Source organism: Mesoplodon bidens, assembly GCF_964165515.1.
Source record: "Mesoplodon bidens genome assembly, chromosome: 11".
NCBI classification, from domain to species: Eukaryota; Metazoa; Chordata; class Mammalia; order Artiodactyla; family Ziphiidae; genus Mesoplodon; species Mesoplodon bidens.
The window spans coordinates 85,271,844-85,291,706 of NC_138167.1; the positions used below are offsets into that span (position 1 = coordinate 85,271,844).

Here is a 19,863-nt window from a genome sequence, read left to right on the forward strand (position 1 = left end):
TTCGCAGTTTTTCTTTTTTCTTGCTATTTCAAATATTGTGGCTGTGAACATTCACATACAAATCTCATGCATTTGTGTAAGAATTTCTCTGTTACGTAGTCTCATGTGGAATTGCTGGGTTATAGGCTATATACATAATCAAATTTACTAGATGATCCCAAACTATTTTCCAGAGTAATTATACCAGTTTACCATTGTCCATTTTTCTGTATACTCCTGGTGCTGACTGGTGTTTAAAATTTAATCTTTTTTAAGTTTTATGAAAACCTCTGTGTCTCCCTACCCCCTTTTTTCCCCTCCTGTCAAGCTATATGTAGAAAACTTCCACATATACTCTAGTTTTATCTTTGTCCCTCAGTTTGATTTTTAATTCCTTTGAGCTCAGAGTTGACCTTCTACCTCTTGGAAATTTACCAGAGGTGTACACACAACAGATGTTTATGTTTATGATCAGTGTAATTTATTTTGTATTTTTGAAACATTAAACTATTAATAAGGGATAATGAAGCACAGATTGTGTGTGTATATATATATATATATATTCACACATGCATATATACATTCACACTATTAAAGGAAGTACTATGTTTTTTTTATGAATAATACATGGACTCAAGACGGTTTAGTGTGGTAAAATTAGGATATTTTTGATTAAGGAATAATAGGATTTTCTACTAATCTTAATAATCTTTACATAAGTAAGACTTCAAATTTTTTTTCGAAGTGTTTTCCTGTTTAGGATTTTTTTCACTGGTTAGAGCAAGCACAGATGTGCATCTACCTTTTTTTTATTATCCTTGCTCCCCGACCTCTCCTCACCCAAGTCCTTGGCAAACCATGATTGTTGACACTGGTGATATCCAAGTGTTATGAATTTGGAAATCTCTGTGCCTGGTCTTTTGAAGGCTATTAATGAAATGCCTTGGGCAGCTTTTGTGGGTCATACGCAGCATCAAGGTGGATAGATAACATTATAAAATATAATGAGTTGAAAAAATAGTTACTTTTGTGTTAATGTCAAGATTTTCAGCATTAAACCAGTGTTTTTTTAATCACTGGCTTTGAAAACTTAAAAACAAGCCAGGAATCTTGAAGAAATTTACTTTTTAGTTTCTAATAAGAATCATATGCTGACATTTAAACAAAATCCTGCAGCTCAATTTAATTAACTATTTCCATATAAATTCTGAACAAAATCATATGCTTATTTAAAGCTACTAATATGATCAATATAGGTCATTGTAAGAGACTGAGTTATTTTTTGGGTCTCACCTCTTACCCATTTTCCATCCTTCATTGCTCTCCGCTTTTCCACAGTCTCAGTGTTAAGATGTTCATAGGCCAAAGCAGAAGCCAGATATGGCAAGTAGTTGTATTGCTGTATATTACCACTGTATTGCAAAGTGGTATATTGAGATGAACAGCATAGTACAGTGGTGAAAGGCATGTTTAAATCCCAGCTTTGTCACTGACTGGCTGTAACCCAGAGCCTCTCAAAGTCTCTTTCCTCTTCTGCTAAGAAGTACTGTTATACTTATTTGCCTCTTAGGATTGATATGAGTATTAAAAAAATTAATAGATGTTGAAGTGCTTAGACCACTGCCTGGCTTAGAGTAAGCACCTCAGTGAATGTTTGTTGTTACTGTTTTTATTTACTGTAAGTTTTGTGATGCAGAGTTGAGTCAGGACCAAGGTGGATGTTTTCCTAACTTACTGCCTAGTAAATCAGGAAAGACTCTTGTTGAAGACATAACTTTTTAGCTTACTCTTGTGTTTTTTTTTTAAAATTAATTAATTAATTATTTTTTGGCTGTGTTGGGTCGTCGTTGCTGTGTGTGGGCTTTCTCTAGTTTTGGTGCGCGGGGTCTGCTCTTTGTTGCAGTGCACGGGCTTCTCATTGAGGTGGCTTCTGTTTGCGGAGCACGGGCTCTTGGAGCGCAATCTCAGTAGTGGCACTCGGGCGCGGGCATAGTTGCTCCGCAGCATGTGGGAGCTTCCCAGACCAGGGATTGAACCCATGTACCCTGCATTGGCAGGCGGATTCTTAACCACTGCACCACTAGGGAAGTCCCTTTAGCTTAGTCTTTAAGGATGCTTAGGAGCATGTCACATGGCAGAGGGGTTAATGGCATTTCATTTTGAGAGCTAGATACAGAAGGCATGGGGACATGTAAGAGCACAAAATATAAGATGTTGGAGAGATACAAGTAGTTCAGTTTGTTTTTTCTCACAAAGCTGTTTTGAGGAACAAACGAGATGAGATCCTTGAAACCGCTTTGTAAGCTATCAAACAATAAAAAATGCCATTCTTTTTGCATTTCTTCTCATTATCTGGGCTAGTAACAAGTGAATAACAGAGTCTAATACAGGGAAATTGTCTCTGTAAGGAAATATGTTGAAAGAACAATTGGTGAGGAAGTCAAAAGAGGACTGGACATTCGGAAGGAAAGAATTTTGCTTACTAAAATGATAATTATGAGTTAAGCTTAACATTCATTTTATAATTTAAACTTGAATAGTGTATGCTTTGGGAAGCCTGAATTGACTCATGGAGTGTCTGAATTGTGTTGTGAAAACTTTATTGGACTTAGAATCATCATATGTGACTGCTACCTGGCCAAGTCATATCAGGTTCTTTCAGCTTTAGCTTCTTCATCCACAGAATGGGGATGATAATGTCTATATCATCTTTTGTTGTAAGGATTAATATGGAGAAGTGAAAGTGAAATTACTGTTTTCTTTAATGGATTCTACTGTACTTTAAAAAAATCAATCTTCAAAAACCATATATTCACTAGACTTTTTGCTTCAGATTCCATGAGAAGACCATAATAAGGATAAACAGTTTGTGATACTAGATATAGTAAGCATTTTGCATATAAAAAATATATAATGTGAGTGGATTAGGTTATTTAAAAAGAAAGTGTTTTAGGTTCTTTTAAATAAAATTTAATTATCTCATCTGTGCAATAAAGTAGGAAGATTTTGGTTAATTTTTTAGGATAAGTGAATTTTAAAGTGAATGGTTATAATGTATTTTTGCTTCTTAAAGAGTAAAGCTGTCTGAGGGGTCCTTTATGTATAGAACTAGTAGGATTACTTGGGCACTTTATGAGTAAGCCTATGAGGAAGGCTCACTACCTCACTACTAGACTTAATTTTTGTAGCATGTTTTAAAATTATATCCCACCCAAGTATTTGTGAGCATGGTTGCATTCATAAAATTTAGTAACTTAGAATTTTCTTTGAAAAGATGCAAGTCATTTATAATGATCAATGAATAGACTAAATTTAGCTTATGAATTCTAAAATAAATATTATTTTCTTAAAAGAAAAAGTATGAAATCAAGTCAAGAAAGATGTGGAGTTACTAACAAGTAAGACAAAAAATGTTTATAAAAAGAGAACTTTCCTAACAAGTAGTTTGACTCAAAATTATTATTTTTTTCTCTAGTCTTTTGGCTCTACCTCTTTTGTTCTGTGTCTGTTGGTCAGTCAAGACACATTTCTTTGCTAATTTTGCTGAAAACTTCCGGGTGCTCTTTTTACTTTGTCTCCCACTTTGTCTTTCTTACATATACTGATATCTTTTTGACACTGCTTTTTCTATAGTATATTTATACTTGGTAATTTACATTAATGAACTTTTTCTCAGACACGTGTTTAAGAACCATTACTGCTGCCTTTCCCATTCTATTATCTAAACTTGTGACTCCCCTGTGTCCCCTCTTGCAACTTATTTGTCTTTTCCTTTGTGTCTTTTTGTATAGAGCAGATGGCATGAGTCATGTATATATACCTTGTTCTTAACTCCTCTCACTACTTTACCAAGTTCAAACTTTGTTTTCAGGTGATTTTAACTTACTAGTTAGCCCCACCTGACTTTGCTCTTTTCATTTAAAAAAAAATTGTGCACTGGAGAAATTTAACACAGCTTTTGTATTAATCTGTTTGTTTGTGCATTATGTTTTAACTTAGAAAAAATTTTTTAAATGTGTTTCATTTAGATTATAGTGTGTTTAAAGGCCAGAAGTTTTGCTTGCCCTCCACTATTTCTGTATTATCCCCTTCTAGCACACTGTATATAAAGATGAGTATAATAAATGTCCATGATTGACTCATCAGGTGCTTATAGTGGCTTCTTTTCCCGGCTATCTTTCTTACAGAGTTGAGTCAAAATTCTGACCCATATCTTGTGTGTAAATATCTTGACTAAAAATGTTCAATATTAGTAGTAAAAACTCCACTGAGCCCAGACTTTAACATTTGATTAGGCTGGTTGGTCCAGATCTTTGATTGGAGGTGTCATTTTTATATTTTGTACTTGATAGTATTGAGTAAAATAACAAATATAAGGCAGGTAAGTGATATTTTTAGATCACTGTTTTACACACCTAGAAAGAAATTTGAGTAAGTCTTAAACTTGTGACTCTTAAAAATGATGTTTGTGAAGAAGAGCAAAAATGAGGAATCAGTAGAATCAGGCATACTAGAGCAGTAAATGGTATTGTTATTGCTAAAGCTCTTACCAATTATGAAATTGCAAAGCCAAAAATCAGAATTACCATATTGTTACTTAAAGTAATTTTTGATAATAGAGGGGTAGTTTCAATTTTTAACTCAAATGGGAGATTATAAATATGTTGCATAGCCTAAAGAATCTAGTTAGTAGATTTTAGTGTTTTCATTTTATGTCAAAATTTTGTTGGTAATTCTTAAATTATATTAATTTATATTAATAGAGCTTAGTCAAGTAGACCAGTAATAAAATCATAAGTTAGTATATAACAATTTAATTCTTCTCTATTAAAATATTTTCACTGTTTATATTATAATATTTACTAAAACATTTAGTAGGAAATGATATTGCTCTAAAGATTATTTGAATAATTAGAATAATTAAAAATATTAGGAAAGGAAAATAAAATATTAGGAAAAGAAAAAAATTGTTAAATTGTTATTTCAGAACTTGACTGAAAAGTTGCAGAAGAAAGAACTGGACTATACTCAGTTAGAGGAGAAACATAATGAAGAATGTATGAGTAAAAAGAATATACAAGCAAGCCTTCATCAAAAAGACCTAGATTGTCAACAGCTTCAGTCAAGGTTATCTGCATCTGAAACCTCACTGCAGAGAATACAGGCAGAGCTAGGTGAAAAGGGAGAGGCTACTCAAAAGCTCAAAGAAGAATTATCAGAAGTGGAGACCAAGTACCAGCATCTTAAGGCAGAGTTTAAACAGCTACAACAACAGAGGGAAGAAAAGGAACAGCATGGATTACAACTCCAAAGTGAAATTAATCAAGTAAGAGCTGTTAACTTTTATTTATTGTAATTCCCCCTATGGTTTCTTCTTAGTGTGTTTGATGGTTGTTTGATCATAATATAGTTCATTAAAAAAGTTGTCATTTAAAAAAATAACTCTTAATTTTCACAACCTGTAGTATTGAGTCAGATCTCATTTCTGTTAATTTCAATTTCCCTTAAAATGATAGTATCTATCATATAGTATTATTGTGAAGTGTTTATGAATTAATACATATAAATTGCTTAGAATGGTACATGGTGCGTGGTAGGTACTCAGCAGATATTAGCTATTATAATAATTCAAATTGTTGATCATTCTTTTATTTAAAAATTCTTATCTTTTTTCTTTTCTTGTTACTAAATTTTAAAATATAATTACTGTTAAACCAATAATATAAAAATTAGATATTTTAAAAGAAGAAAACAAATTAGTCCTAACAACTATTTTTTATAGGTAAATAATATCTATCAGAAGAAGTTTCATGGAAGTTTTGACTTTGCCATTAACTTAATTTCTGATTGACTTTGCCATTAACTTAATTTCTGAATTCTCTATTCTAATTATATAGGTAACATTAAAGTTGGTAGACAAATGGAAATTTGCGGGAGATTAAAGTCCTCAGCCACTTTTTTTTTTTGATAATTTTCAACTATTTTCATTTATAGGGCAGTGATACTTGGCTTTTGTGGCATCAGTCCTCTGTCTTCTTAGCCTGAGATACTCTTCCTATTTCTCTTCTCCGCTTGTCACTTTTCCAGAAATCTTTTTCTGCATATTGCCACTTCTCACCACCACCCCCTCCAGAGATGGCTTAAGCATTTACATATCTTGATTGTTTTACTTATCACAGTATAGTATATTATCATAACTTATGTATCCTTCTTCACTAGACTCTGAACTCTTCAGGTGCAGAGACAATGTCTTATTCATTTTTTATCCCAACTACCTGGCATTTTGCTGATTAATCAGCAGATGTTTTAGTAAGTAAGTGAATGAACAAATGCAGGCATTCATAATCGAAGGAAACAGGCTTGGGGATATCAATGAATAACTTAGATATTTGCCTTTCAGTTCAAATGAACAAATGGGGCATTTATGGTTTCTAAAAGACACTATACCTTGTTTATTAGGAGATACAGAAATGAAAAAGGAAGCAGTACCTACCTTAAATGATTATGTAAATCTCATTGAGGATGAGGCAAGTACTATCCTATACCAATGAATGTGAGAATTAAAATAAAATGATCTCATATACCATGGGACTTTGGAAGAGTTCCTCTCCTGTTTTCTCCCCCCCCATAGTACTTCATATTGTATAATTATTTTGTCCTGTTAATGTGATCAAGAAAAGCTTTGTGTGAGAGAGAGGTGGTGCTTGAAATTGTGAATATTGGATGGGTTTCGACAAGTAGCAGTTTGAAGGCAGGAGGGTCTTCCAGGCAGAAAGGTAAACTAGAGGCAGGGAAGTATTACAAGAACCGGGGAGGGACATGCATTTGCTCTGAGGATAGGGTATGTGTAATAGTAGTGGACTATTTTGAATCCAAAGAGCAGTTGGAAGTTTATTATGCAGACTTTTGAATAGCAGGCTGAGGAATTTGGGTTTCATTTGGTTGTCAGTGGGTGGAGGGGCATCAGGAATTTTTGAGAACCTACCCAAGCAATATTTTTATTCCAAGACTTGAGTGTACCTAATTATTTGGTTTCGTCACAATTCTGTACAAACTAAAGAGGTTGTACTGAAGACCTTGAAGGGATACCATTTAGCTTCTCTTCAGCATGCTGTCTGGATTCTACCTTCAAAGCCTGCCTCAGATCTGTCCACTTCTCTTCATCTGTACTGCTACTACCCTTCATCTCAGCTGCTGCCATTGCTCACCTGGGCTACTGTTAGCCTTTTTACAGGCTTCCGTTTTCTAGAGACCTCCTTAGTCTATTCTCCGTATGGAAGCCAGAGGCCTTGTTTTAAAATGTGAAGGATATCACTTTATTCCTCTGCTTAACAACCTCAGTGGCTTTGCTTACACTTTGAATTGAATCCAAATATCTTACTTGGTCATGCAAGCACTTGTGTGTAGTATGGTCCACACTATGTCTGTTTTCAAGCTTGTCTCCAACATGTGAAGCAGCCATACTGATCTCCTTTCAGTTCCTCAAACACTCCCAGCACTTCAAAGTACTTTCTTGCCTTAGGTCCTTTGCCCATGTTTTTTTCTTAGAGTATTCTTGATTTCAGTTCTTCATAAGGCTTGCTCAGGTATTGTTTCCTCAATAAAGCTTTTCTGGACCACTCTATTTCAGTAGCTTATTTTCCATTTATTCTGTACCCTACTTTATTCCAGCAAGCTTCTTCTTTATAATACTTTATATTGTATAGTTAGTTTACTTGCGTATTATCTACCATTCCCTTTGGACGGTGAGCTGCTTAATTTGAGGAATCTGTTTTATTCTGTACTCTATCAGCCTCTATACTTAGAGCTTTCAGTAAGTATTTATTGGAAGAATGGAAGTGAACCTCACCTTAAAGCTTCTTTCAGCGTCCTTAAGGAGTGTAGGGATGAACTGAGTTTGTTTTGCTCTCCACTGTATCCTCAGCTCCCCTATCAGTGCTGACAAAAATACATAGCTGTCAATTGTCAACAAAGGACTTGAAAACAAAGTACCCCATATTCTTCATATTTGTGAGCACTTTTAAAATAGCCACAGATGTGCAGATAATGATGTTATGTAATTAAACAATTAGTCATCAATTTACTTTTTTTAATTTAAAAAAAATTTTATACAATTTTTAAAGGTTTGTTTTTCTTTACAGTTATCATGAAATATTGGCTGTATTCCCCATGTTGTACAGTATGTCCCTGAGCCTGTCTAACCCAGTAGTTTGTACCTCCCACTCCCCAACCCATGTATCCAACTTAATTTTAAAAAATTATCTAACATGCCATCTCAAATAGCATAGTGGTTTATGAGTGTGGATTTAAGAGCCAGCTTTCTGAGTTCCAGTTCTGTGGCCTACAAGCTGTGTGAGCTTGGACAAGTTATTTAATTTGTACCTCAGTTTGCTCATCTATCAAAAAGAGGATAAGAATGGAACTGTCTTCATAGGGTTATTATAAGGATTAAATTAGTTAATATTTGTGAAGCATTTGGAATAGGGCCTGGCACTTAGCAAACATTAATTGGAACTTAATGAATAAAGAATTGTGTATATAAGTTCACAAAACTAAATTTCTCAGAGGACATATACATGTATGTATATCTCAAAATGTAACTTTAGGATAGACCATTCTATTAATAATTCCAGGATGCATTATTTTTGCTCTTAGTTTATCCTTTTTTTTCCTTAACATATTTACTCTAAAATGGTATAGGCATTATGGCTTAAGGGATTTTGGCCTGCTTACACCCTTGGGCAGCTTTGATTTGAGATTCATCTCTTTATTAAGGATCAGGGATTTATCAGGATTGTACAGTAAAGAATGACAGTTATTTATAATATATAATATCTCTTTTTTCACCCCTTTAGTAAATCTTCGCTTCAGAGCAACAGTTATCTATATTTAATAAAAAATTTTTACTGGAGTATAGTCGACCCACGATACCATGTCAGTTCCAGGTGCATAGAAAAGTGAATCAGCCGCACACATCCACACATCCACTCTTTTCTAGACTCCTTTCCCATATAGGCCACCAGAGGAGTGTTGAGTAGAGCTCCCCATGCTACACAGTAGCTCCTCACTAGCCACCCATTCCATATATAGTAGTGTGTACATGTCAATCGCAATCTCCCAATTTATTCCACCCCCCAGCCTCACCCTCTGGGAACCATAAGTTTGTTTTCTACATCCAGAGCAACACTTATCTTTAATTTGGTGGTTCTTCACTCTGTCTGCACACCAGAATCACCTGGGGAAATTTAAGAAATTACCAATATCAAGGCCTCACCCTCCACTCAGTTATGCCATAATCTCTGGCATAGGCCTGGGCATTGGTATATTTAAATGTTTCCCCTGTGATTGTACTGTGTAGTTGAGATTGAAAACTGCTGCTTTTTAAAGTGTTGCTTTTTGGCAAATTATTCCTGAAACTAAATATCATCTGATTCTTGTTATGAAAACATGGATTTCTGGGTTTTAGCTCAAATATACTAAATCTAAACTTCTAGGGGAGAAGTCTGATTATCTTTGTGTTAATAATGATCTTGGGGCTTCCCTGGTGGCGCAGTGGTTGAGAGTCTACCTGCCGATGCAGGGGACACGGGTTCGTGCCCCGGTCCGGGAAGATCCCGCGGAGTGGCTGGGCCCGTGAGCCATGGCCGCTGAGCCTGCGCGTCCGGAGCCTGTGCTCCGCAACGGGAGAGGCCACAACAGTGAGAGGCCCGCGTACCGCAAAAAAAAAAAAAAAATGATATTGGGTGATTCTTATCCAACAAGTTCAGGAACTAGACGTAGGTGATGCCTGTCTGTAAGAGATCAAGCACTTAGATGCTTGAAATATGAATTTACTTTGAAGGCCTCCTTTGCTTTTACGTACCAGGATTGGATCTACTTCTTGTAGTGAGAAAGAGAGGGTTTGGGTAGTTACTACAGTGCTAATTCACTGCACTTTAAGAAGAAGAAGAAGAAAACGGAGAGATGTCAGGGTGCTGGCTTAGGACAAGAGTAAAATAAATGTCTTTTCTTAAACTGTTACTGATTCCTGTTTTAGTTAGATTGAAGCATGCTTTACTTTAGAAATCCACTTTGGTTTTCTTTATTGAGGATAGGATATATTTTGACAGCTGCAGGTTGTTTCATAACATAAGAAAATAGTGGGTGTACACTCTTCTGATAGAACTTTATTTTTTCCTTGCCAACTGTGAATTTTTACGGAGAAATATGCAAGTGTAGAGCATATAAGTGTATATATGACACAAAGGCTATTATAGACCCTTAATATTTTCAGATTTAACGTGAATGGGTTTGATTGAAAGCAATTGTATAGAATGCTTGTTATTAATTTCCAGTTTTCCTGAGGCACATGCTGAGATTCGATTTAATGTGTTATGACGCTGGGGTGTAGAAGTACTCTTAGTGTGTAAGCCTTGCCGAATGTCTTGCATCTTTATCTCCATGCCACTCTTTTTTTGTTCTGTACTCCCAGCACTTGTGCAGTAATTCTTCTAAAATTAATACAAACTTTTTTTTTTTTAATGGACCCACCCCCAGCCAATCCCACAAGAGAAACCAGCTGTTATTTCTGGTAGTATTAGCGAAAATAAGGAATTTGAGAAAGTGATAGTTCTAGCTCCAAGACAAATTTCTCCTTTTGTTTTAGCTAGGTGGCAATTTTAAAGTTAATGAATAAGAATCACCTAATATTTTAAGAAACTATTCTTTCCTCTATTTTATTTAGAAATTGTGTGCCAGTTTGAGGACTTGAGAATGCTTTGTGCTCTATTCAGTACCCAAATGTAAGAAGTCAGTTGTGGTGGTTCATAATTATGGGAAAACTACAAGAATCACTTTGGGATTCTAAAAACTACAGTGGAATAGGTCTGAATGTGCCTTAAGTGTCTTAATTTTTAAGTTTTGTTTTATTTAAGTTCCTCAAGTGATTACAACACATATCTAAACAAGAGCCTCAGGCTTGCAGGGTTTTTTTTTTTTTTTAAAGAGTGCCAAAACCCTGAAACCTGTGATGTTTGGTTACAGTTTTATGTGAGTCATAATTCATGTGATTAACATTCAGTTGGATCTTAGGTTCCTCTAAAGTATCATGAAAATTAATATATTATGTTTATATTGGTGAAAAGTACAACATTGCTTGGAAAGTAGGTGGTAGTAGTAATGGTGGTAATTGTAGGTGTGTTTATACATATGTACTTACTTTTTTTCTCCTTTTCTAAAGTTACATAGCAAACTTCTGGAAACAGAGCGCCAACTCGGGGAAGCTCATGGTAGGCTGAAGGAACAGAGACAGCTTTCAAGTGAAAAGCTGATGGATAAAGAACAACAAGTGGCTGATCTACAGCTCAAACTTTCTCGTTTAGAAGAAGAGGTAAGCTCGCATTTCAAATGAGTTTACATTAGTACATTTATTGATAGGTTTGAGGCATCTTAAATATCGTGTTTAATCTTTTTATGGTCAAGAGCTTTAATTGGATTTTTTTAACTTTAAGTTGGGACTTTTATTTCTCCCCAGTTAAAACGTCCTATTTATTAACTGTATTAAGTCATTTTGTTGTGATTGTATTCCCTAAAGTTCTCAACAAAAATGTGCAAAGAAGGCTACTCTTCAGCTTTAGTCAGGATAAATTCTCGGGGTGAACCTGTCAGGCTGCTCAAGAAGAGTCTTCCTTTCCAGGAAGGACCAATTCCTAATGACTCTGAAAAATGAACAGTTGCTGAGGGCATTAATGACATGTAGTTGGTGCATATAAACTTTGAGTTTGCATTTAAGGATTTTCTCTTTTAAAAATTAAACATAAGATTGTATGCTATCCTAACTTAAGCTGTAGTTGGCAAAAATGGTAACTGCTATTTGGTTAAAGTAAAAGTTATCATTAAAGTACTTCTTTTATTAGAATTGAACAAACCCTGAGAGTTAAAATCTGTAGCTTCAGCAAAAGATTTTCTTGTAGACCCAAAATCTTAGTGTGGTAGATCATGCTGTTGTTTCCCAATAAGTGATAATTATGATTGTTGTGAAAAAAGTAAATATTATTACTGTTACAAAAATAATTATGTAATTAATTTAAAAATAATTAATTAAAAATAAATATATAATTACTTATATATAATTAATTCCTTGATCATATTAGTATATAAAAACAATAGGGCTTCCCTGGTGGCGCAGTGGTTGAGAGTCCGCCTGCCGATGCAGGGGACACGGGTTCGTGCCCCGGTCCGGGAGGATCCCACGTGCTGTGGAGCGGCTGGGCCCGTGAGCCATGGCCGCTGAGCCTGAGCGTCCGGAGCCTGTGCTCCGCAACAGGAGAGGCCACAACAATGAGAGGCCCGTGTACTGCAAAACAAACAAACAAACAAACAAACAATAATGAACTAAATGCCAACCTGGAGAAAGAATTTTCTACTTTTCAGGATGAGAATCAATTCTTAAGGAATAATTTCTTAATCATGAGATTACAATTCTATAAGTAATGAGATACTGCTTTTAAAGTTGATTTTTATCTGTTGTTTGAATTGAATTTTCTCTTCAGACTTGAGAATTGTGAGATCTGAAGTACTACCAGATATTTATATGATAGCATTATGCCTTTAAGTTGTCAACTGACAGTCTTCATTTTTTTTTTTTTTAAGTTGAAGGAAAAAGTAACAAATTCCACAGAATTGCAGCATCAGTTAGATAAAACAAAGCAACAGCATCAAGAACAACAAGCTCTTCAGCAAAGCACTACAGCAAAACTTCGTGAAGCTCAGGTAAATAGTATTTGGATTTTTAGCCCTTTAAACAAAAATAAACCAAATCATTAACCTTTTGTTGTGGTGAAACTAGATAATGCAAAGTACTTGATTGTGAAGAGTTTTGATAATTTTCAGTATCTGGATAATCAGAAAATCTTTTTCTTTTGATTACTCTGTTGAAAAGTTTTTCTAAAATATTAAAAAATATTTATTATAAACAGATTTGTTACTTATAAATTTATATAAAAATTTAAAATTTATTAAATTTCTGTTAAAGAAATTTACTAAATTTATTTAAATAAAATATATTATTTATTTAAATTGTTATTTATGCATAATAAATTATTTATTTATTATTGTTTATTAAAATACCTTATTTTAGAAATTAAAATGCAAACAAAATTTCTCAGTTTAGTATACCTCAGTAAAAAATAACATTTTGTATTTCCTACAATAGAACTTACGTTTATTGGTCATGTCTTTCCCTGTTTCAGAGCTATCATATGAACATTGGAATTGTAGGTATAGAAAATGTGACTGAGTTAAATTTGTACAGATTCTATAGTATAGCTCAGAAGATTGAAATAAGTTAAAATTTTTTTTTGTTATGGTGAGCAGAAGACAGTACCCAGATGTTTGAAATGAATTTGAATTTAACATTCATTTATTCCTTTGGTCTTTTATTAATTCATTGAATATTATTGAGCACTGTGTGTCAGGCCCAGTGGTAAGCACTGAAATTAGAGAGCTGAGTAAGACACAGTGCCTGCCTTCTAGGAAAAGGCAATCTAATGATATACACACAGAAGCAATGTTGGAGTTGAAAGGAGGAAGTAAGTAATATGCCTTTCTTTCCCTTCTGAGTTTGGATAGTGGCATGGGAGTCAGGTGGTTAGAGATCCAAATATTGTATTCATTTATTTGTTCTTTCATTCAGTCAGTCAACAAATATATATTAATGTCTACTCTTAGCCAAGGAAGTGATTTTGTGGATATGGCAGCAAAGAAAATAGACAAAGATGTCTGCTCTCATGGAGCTTAGTGAGGAAGGCAAACACTAGCCAAGGTAAATAGGCAAAATATATAGTGTGTTAGATGGTGGAAGTGCTATGGAGATGAAAAAAGGGACGGGGAGTAGGAAGTATCTGGGGGTCTGGAGGTGGGAGTGCAATGTTAGATATGGTTGCCAGGGAAGGCATCTTTGAGAAGATCTAAAGGAAGGGAAGGTGTACAAGAACATCAAGGAGCCAGTGAGTGGAGTGGTGTGAGTGATAAGAGAGTTAAAAGCCATAGGGATCACAGCCATAGAGATCACAGAGGATCAGAACATGTCAAGCTTCATAGGTAATTTTAAGGATTTTACTGTGAGATGAGAAATCATTGGAGGATTCTGAGCAATGGAGTAGTATGATCGGACTTATAATTTCGTAGGATTACTCTGGCTACTGTATTGAGAGTAGGCCGTAGGGGCACATAAGTAGAAACAAAGAAATTAGCTAAGAGACTACTATAATAATTGACACAAGAAATGATATGGCTTGGATCAGAGTGAAAACAGTGCAGGTAGTGAAAAATGGTCAGATTCTAGATATACTTTAAAAGCTGACAGATTTACTGATAGATTGATATGGGGCATCTGCAGAGAAGTCAAGGTTGATTCCAAGGATTTTGGCTCGGGTAGTTGGAAGGATGGAGGTCAAACAAGATGAAGACTGGGAATCCTATTGGATTTGGCAACATGAAGTCACTGATGACATTGGTAAGAGCAATTTGTAAAGAGAAGGAGGGGCAAAAGCCTGATGGAGAGGGTCCAAAAGAAAATGGGAAGAGAGAAGTTTGATGCAATGAATATAGATAACTCCAGGAGTTTTATTATAAAGAGTAGCAAAAAAATAGAGTAGTAAAAATGAGGTAGAGAATTTGTTATAGATTGCAGGCAAGTGGACTTTCTTATAATGTACTGCAGAATTAAATTTATTCATCCAATCACAGACAAAGCTGGAAATGACAGCCTTTTACCTTCTTATAGGCAGGTTGTCTCTTAGACTGAGGGGAGAGCAAGGGGCTGAGTTAAACATTCTTGATTCCTTATTCCAAGCTTTCCAGTTAGTTAAATTCTCAATCTCTGGGGAGGAATAAGAAAAGGATGGCAAAGAGGCCAGGCAAAGTCTCTCATTATGAAAAGTCCTAAAAACTAATTAAAGAGATGTGATGAGTATAGTTGTAGGTGTATATATGTGTATAAAATTATTATGATAGCATAGAGAAGACAGTTATGTAACTCGGATATAATTTGGAAAAGAGCAGTTACAGAAAATTTCCTTAGAAGGGGCAATCTGTTGCAAAGCTTGTGTAAATGTTTCTGGGTTGCAAAGATGGTGATAGTGAGTAGTATACTCCAAGTAGAAGTTACAAGGAAAAGAATAGTGAAGCTGGTATGAATGAAACTGTTAGGTTTTGCTGGAGCTTAAAGTGTAATTTAGAGATGAGTTGGAGAAGAGCCCAGAGCATTAGACATGGGTAAGTTTATGGAAGGCCTTTCTATCTATGCTTGAAGATAGAAAGGTATTGAAGGTCTTTAAAAGTGCCATAGCCAGATTTGATTTTTAAATAGATTATTCTCATGGTTTTGTAAAACATGAATTTTGGAGAGAATATTCTGAAACAGGAGATCAGTTAAAAGACTAATATATGCAGTAGTTTAGGTGAAAAATAATGATGGTCCTTTTTTTATCAATTTATTTTTATTTATTATTTTTGGCTGTGTTGGGTCTTCGTTGCTGCACGCGGGCTTTCTCCAGTTGCGGCGAGCGGGGGCTACTCTTCTTTGTGGTGCGTGGGCTTCTCATTGCAGTGGCTTCTCTTGTTGTGGAGCACGGGCTCTAGAGTGCCCCGGCTTCAGTAGATGCGGCATGTGGGCTCAGGAGTTGTGGCTTGCGGGCTCTAGAGAGCAGGCTCAGTCGTTGTGGTGCACGGGCTTAGTTGCTCTGCGGTGTGTGGGATCTTCCCGGACCAGGGCTCGAACCCGTGTCCCCTGCATTGGCAGGCGGATTATTAACCACTGCGCCACCAGGGAAGCCATAATGATGGTCTTAGTTTAAGCAATTGCTAAAAAATATCATAGGACAAATATGAATACTGCTTTGGAGGTAAAATAAATACTACTTTGGACAAATATGAATACTACTTTGGAGGTAAATTAATAAATAGTTGTAGGGAATGACAGAGAAAGGGAATGGCTTGAAGACTGATAACATTAGGTACATGGTAAATGGAGATATCATCAGCTGTGTTAATGAACTTGAGAAAGATGGCCAGTGCAGTGAGTTCAGTTTTGGACGAGTCTTGAGGCACCTATGGGATGTATTAATTTAAAGCCTGAAGGAGAGGACCATGCTATATATTAGCTGTGAGAGACAGTATTTATGGGGTAAATGGAATTATTAGAATAAATGTGATCAACCAGGGAGAGAGTGTAATGAGAAAAACAGACAACTGGTAACACAAGACTTCTGGGAAACACTAACATTTAAGGGATGGATGAGTAGAGGAAGAACAGCTCAAAGAAAGAATGATCAGAGCAATTAAGGAGACCTTGCAGAGTGAAAGCCAAAGGACTAGGGAGAGTCAAAAGTTGGGAGTAAGCAGCAACTTCAAATGTGGGTGTGTGGAGAGGACACCCAGTATGATAAATGAAAAATATTCATTAGGTTAAGTAGTTAAGAATTAGTGACCTTGTAAAACATAATTTCAATAAAGTGATAGACATGAATGTCTGATTTTTGATTGATGAGTAAATGAGAGATGAGGGAGTGGGGAAAGTAAATATGCATTACTTTTGAAATTAAAATGTGAATTGCATAAAGACTGGGCAGAAACTGGAGTGGGACTTGGTCTAGGAAGTGTTTTTGAGAACCAGAGGTACCTGAATATGTTTATAATGTAGGACAAAGGGACTAGTAGAGAGGGAATAATTGAGGATATTGGAGAAGGGGAGGTGACTGAAGGAATAAGGTATTCATAAGCTATGATGTCACTTGTACAATGGGTGGTGGTAAATTCAAACTTATCCTGTGAAGGATATCCTTTGAAGAAAGGAGGTGTGTGTGTGTGTGTGTGTGTGTGTGTGTGTGTGTATTTAAATATATTTTACTTTATTTTTATTGAAGTATAGTTGATTTATAATATTGTGTTAGTTTCAGGTATACAGCACAGTGATTCAGTTATACATAAATACATACATATGCATATGTGTGTGTGTGTATATATATATATGTATGTGTATATATATATATATATATATATATACATATATATTCTTTTTCAGATTCTTTCCCTTTACAGTTATTACAAAATATTGAGTATAGTTCTCTGTGCTGTATAGTAGGTCCTTCTCGGTTATCTATTTTACATATAGTAGTGTGTAAATATTTTTGAATTATATATGTCTATGTATAATTTTATAGGTAAGAGGAAGAAAAATCATGGTAGGTCATTCCTGAAGATAATATAGCACCGCCCACCCCCCAGGTTAAGTTTGAATAGTAATAGCTGAATGTCTGGTGGACAGAGATTAAGAATTTGGAGATTAAGATTAAGCTTTTAAATGGTTATTTAGGGGAATATTTGAGGATGAGAACCCCACTCAAGTGACAGGAGTGAAAAGATGATTCTGAGTATATAATAGAGGTTGGAGTCTAGAAATTTGTGGTGGCACCAATCTGTGGAGGTTTGTGATTTCGCTCTAATAGTGCTTAGAAATGTAGGTGTGGAGAAAGCAGATTGCACCATTGATCTAGGATTGGGTCTTTTTTGGAGTGGCTGTATTGGAAACTTGGGGGGTAAAAGGAAATGGAGAATGTAGATGAAAGAATAGTTAAGGTTAGTTCACATCCATATATGAGGTTCAGGAAGAAAAGCTAGGTGCATGCTAAATATGCTAGAATAAAATTGAGGTTAATGTCTCTTTGACATTGAAAAGCAGAAATTAGGTCATGAAACTGGAAGACGGTCAGGAAGTTGTGGTCACAGAGTAGGATAATTGACATTTTTTTTATCTAGAGCAATTTCAGGTGATTACAAGATCCTGCATGTGAAATGATTGAATAGAATGAATAAAGGTCCAGGAATTAAGATGATATGAATGTTGAGGCTGTACTCTTAATTCTCTGTGTATTTTGTATTTCCCAGGAAATTGGCAGAAATTGGGATTGAGAGAAAGACTAAATCAGGTCTCAAGTCTTCAGTGAATGAGGTAGGGATTTATAGATGATAGCAACACAGCATAGAGGATAGAATAAATGAATACATAATTCCCAAAGCAGCATAAACCTTTTACTTGAGGGAGAGAGTAATGGCAGTGAAGAAATCTAGAAAAAGTCAACCTCTCCTGCTTGCCCAACAGAACAGTCCTTACATATCAGAGAGGGCTGATGGGAAATCGGCATCTGTACAGGGAGCACCAAACTTCAGTTAGACTTGGAAATAGAGTGATAGTTCTAGAAAAAGCTTAGCCCTGGAACTGTGTTTCCAGAAGATTGGTAGAATGTGCAGAGAGGGTTCTTAGTGGCAGGAACAGAGGATGAGAGCAGAGAGATTAGGTTGCTTTTCATCGTTTTGTGATTGAAACTTAAAGGGATGAGAAGCATGTTTGAAAGTGACTGATCTCACATATTTTAATATTGGCACACTTCGTTCAGGGTACCAGGGGGTTGCTGGCTCTCTCTCAGGAAGGTGGTGTGGGCTGCTATAAGTTTGCCTAAGGGCTTGTTAGGGCCTTGTTCTGGATAGAGGCTCTCTGGCTCTCTCAGAATGATTGAGGCAGAGGCAAAGGCTGTGGGTCAGCTAGCTCTCAACATTAGTGAGTGTTGCTCTGGATGTGGGCTCTCTTGCATGTGCTCTGTGTAACATGATGGTCCTTGGTGAAGTAAAGAAGAGGGATCCCTTGAGGGAGTGACAGAAGAGTCCTATTGGGGTACTGAAATGATCTTTCATGAGTGTATGTGCATTAGAGTACAATCACTTACTTTTCTGTTCATTCAGTAAATATCTTAGAACGTACAGGTCTTGGATACCTCGATGAATAAAACAGATAAAAATCTTCACCTTCTTGGAGCCTACATTCTTGTGAGGGGCAGAGGGAGGCACATAAACATGAAAACTCAGTAAATTATTGAGTGTTAGACGATAAGTGCTGTGGGAAGAAACAATATTCAGGAGAGGGAGTATTTGGAAAGGCTGCAATTTTAAATGTAATGATCAGGGTAGGTATGATTGGGACGGTGGCATTTGAGCAAACATTGGAAGGAGAGGGAATGAGCCATGTGACTTTGAGGAAGTGTGCCAGGCAGAAGAGACAATTGGTGCGAAGGCTCTGAGGTGAGCGTGTGCCTGGTGTGGTTAGGAATAATGAGGAGCCCCACGTGTCTGAAATGGAGTAAACAAGAGTCATCGTAGGTGGTGAGGTCAGAGTGTTAGAGTAAGAGTGTGGTTAATTGAAGGGGTATTTTGGTTAAATTCTAGTTTATTATCAATAATATAGGTTTATATTGTTAAGTATATAGTTCTAATTATTTAATTAAATTTGCCATGTTAAAATGTAATGATTAGTAAAAAATATGTAAGACTAAGAGTTTGAGTCTTAAAATTTATTTATTATCATTTTGTTTGAGGAATAACTTTTTAAGTTCTCTATCATTAAGGTAGTAGTTTTCAATTCTTTACAGAATGATTTAGAACAAGTACTACGTCAAATTGGTGATAAGGACCAAAAGATCCAGAACCTTGAAGCCTTATTACAGAAGAGTAAAGAAAATATTTCTTTACTAGAAAAGGAAAGAGAAGACCTTTATGCAAAAATTCAGGCTGGTGAGGGAGAGACTGCTGTTCTTAACCAGTTACAAGAAAAAAACCATACATTACAAGAACAAGTAAGCTTGTCAAGTGCATTCTATTTCTAAAATTTACTTTTCAAGTGTATTCTATTTCTAAAATTTACTTTTATCTCTCTAAATCTTACTAAGTGCTTTATCTAAATGATTCTTCTGTTATTTTTAGTACTTTAAAAATTATTATGTATTTCTGACAAATACTATCTCATTTACCTTAGAGGTGGGTTGCTATTGTAGTGAAAATAAGCTAACATGATTT

At 35.5% G+C, this 19,863-nt stretch overlaps 1 protein-coding gene across 7 annotated transcripts in view; it reads left to right on the top strand.

Annotated features, from left to right (window-relative positions):
• EEA1 (early endosome antigen 1) overlaps nt 1-19,863 on the top strand; it is a 315,773-nt gene that overhangs the window by 251,741 nt on the left and 44,169 nt on the right. For all 7 annotated transcript variants that reach the window (XR_014016978.1, XR_014016979.1, XM_081247857.1 and 4 more), the window contains 4 exons: nt 4,967-5,305; nt 11,198-11,347; nt 12,610-12,729; nt 19,440-19,643. Coding sequence is in view for 5 of the 7 variants with exons in the window: in XM_081247857.1 (XP_081103983.1) it covers nt 4,967-5,305; nt 11,198-11,347; nt 12,610-12,729; nt 19,440-19,643 (813 nt within the window). In the remaining 2 variants the exon portion in view is untranslated. The remainder of the gene's footprint in view (nt 1-4,966; nt 5,306-11,197; nt 11,348-12,609; nt 12,730-19,439; nt 19,644-19,863) is intronic.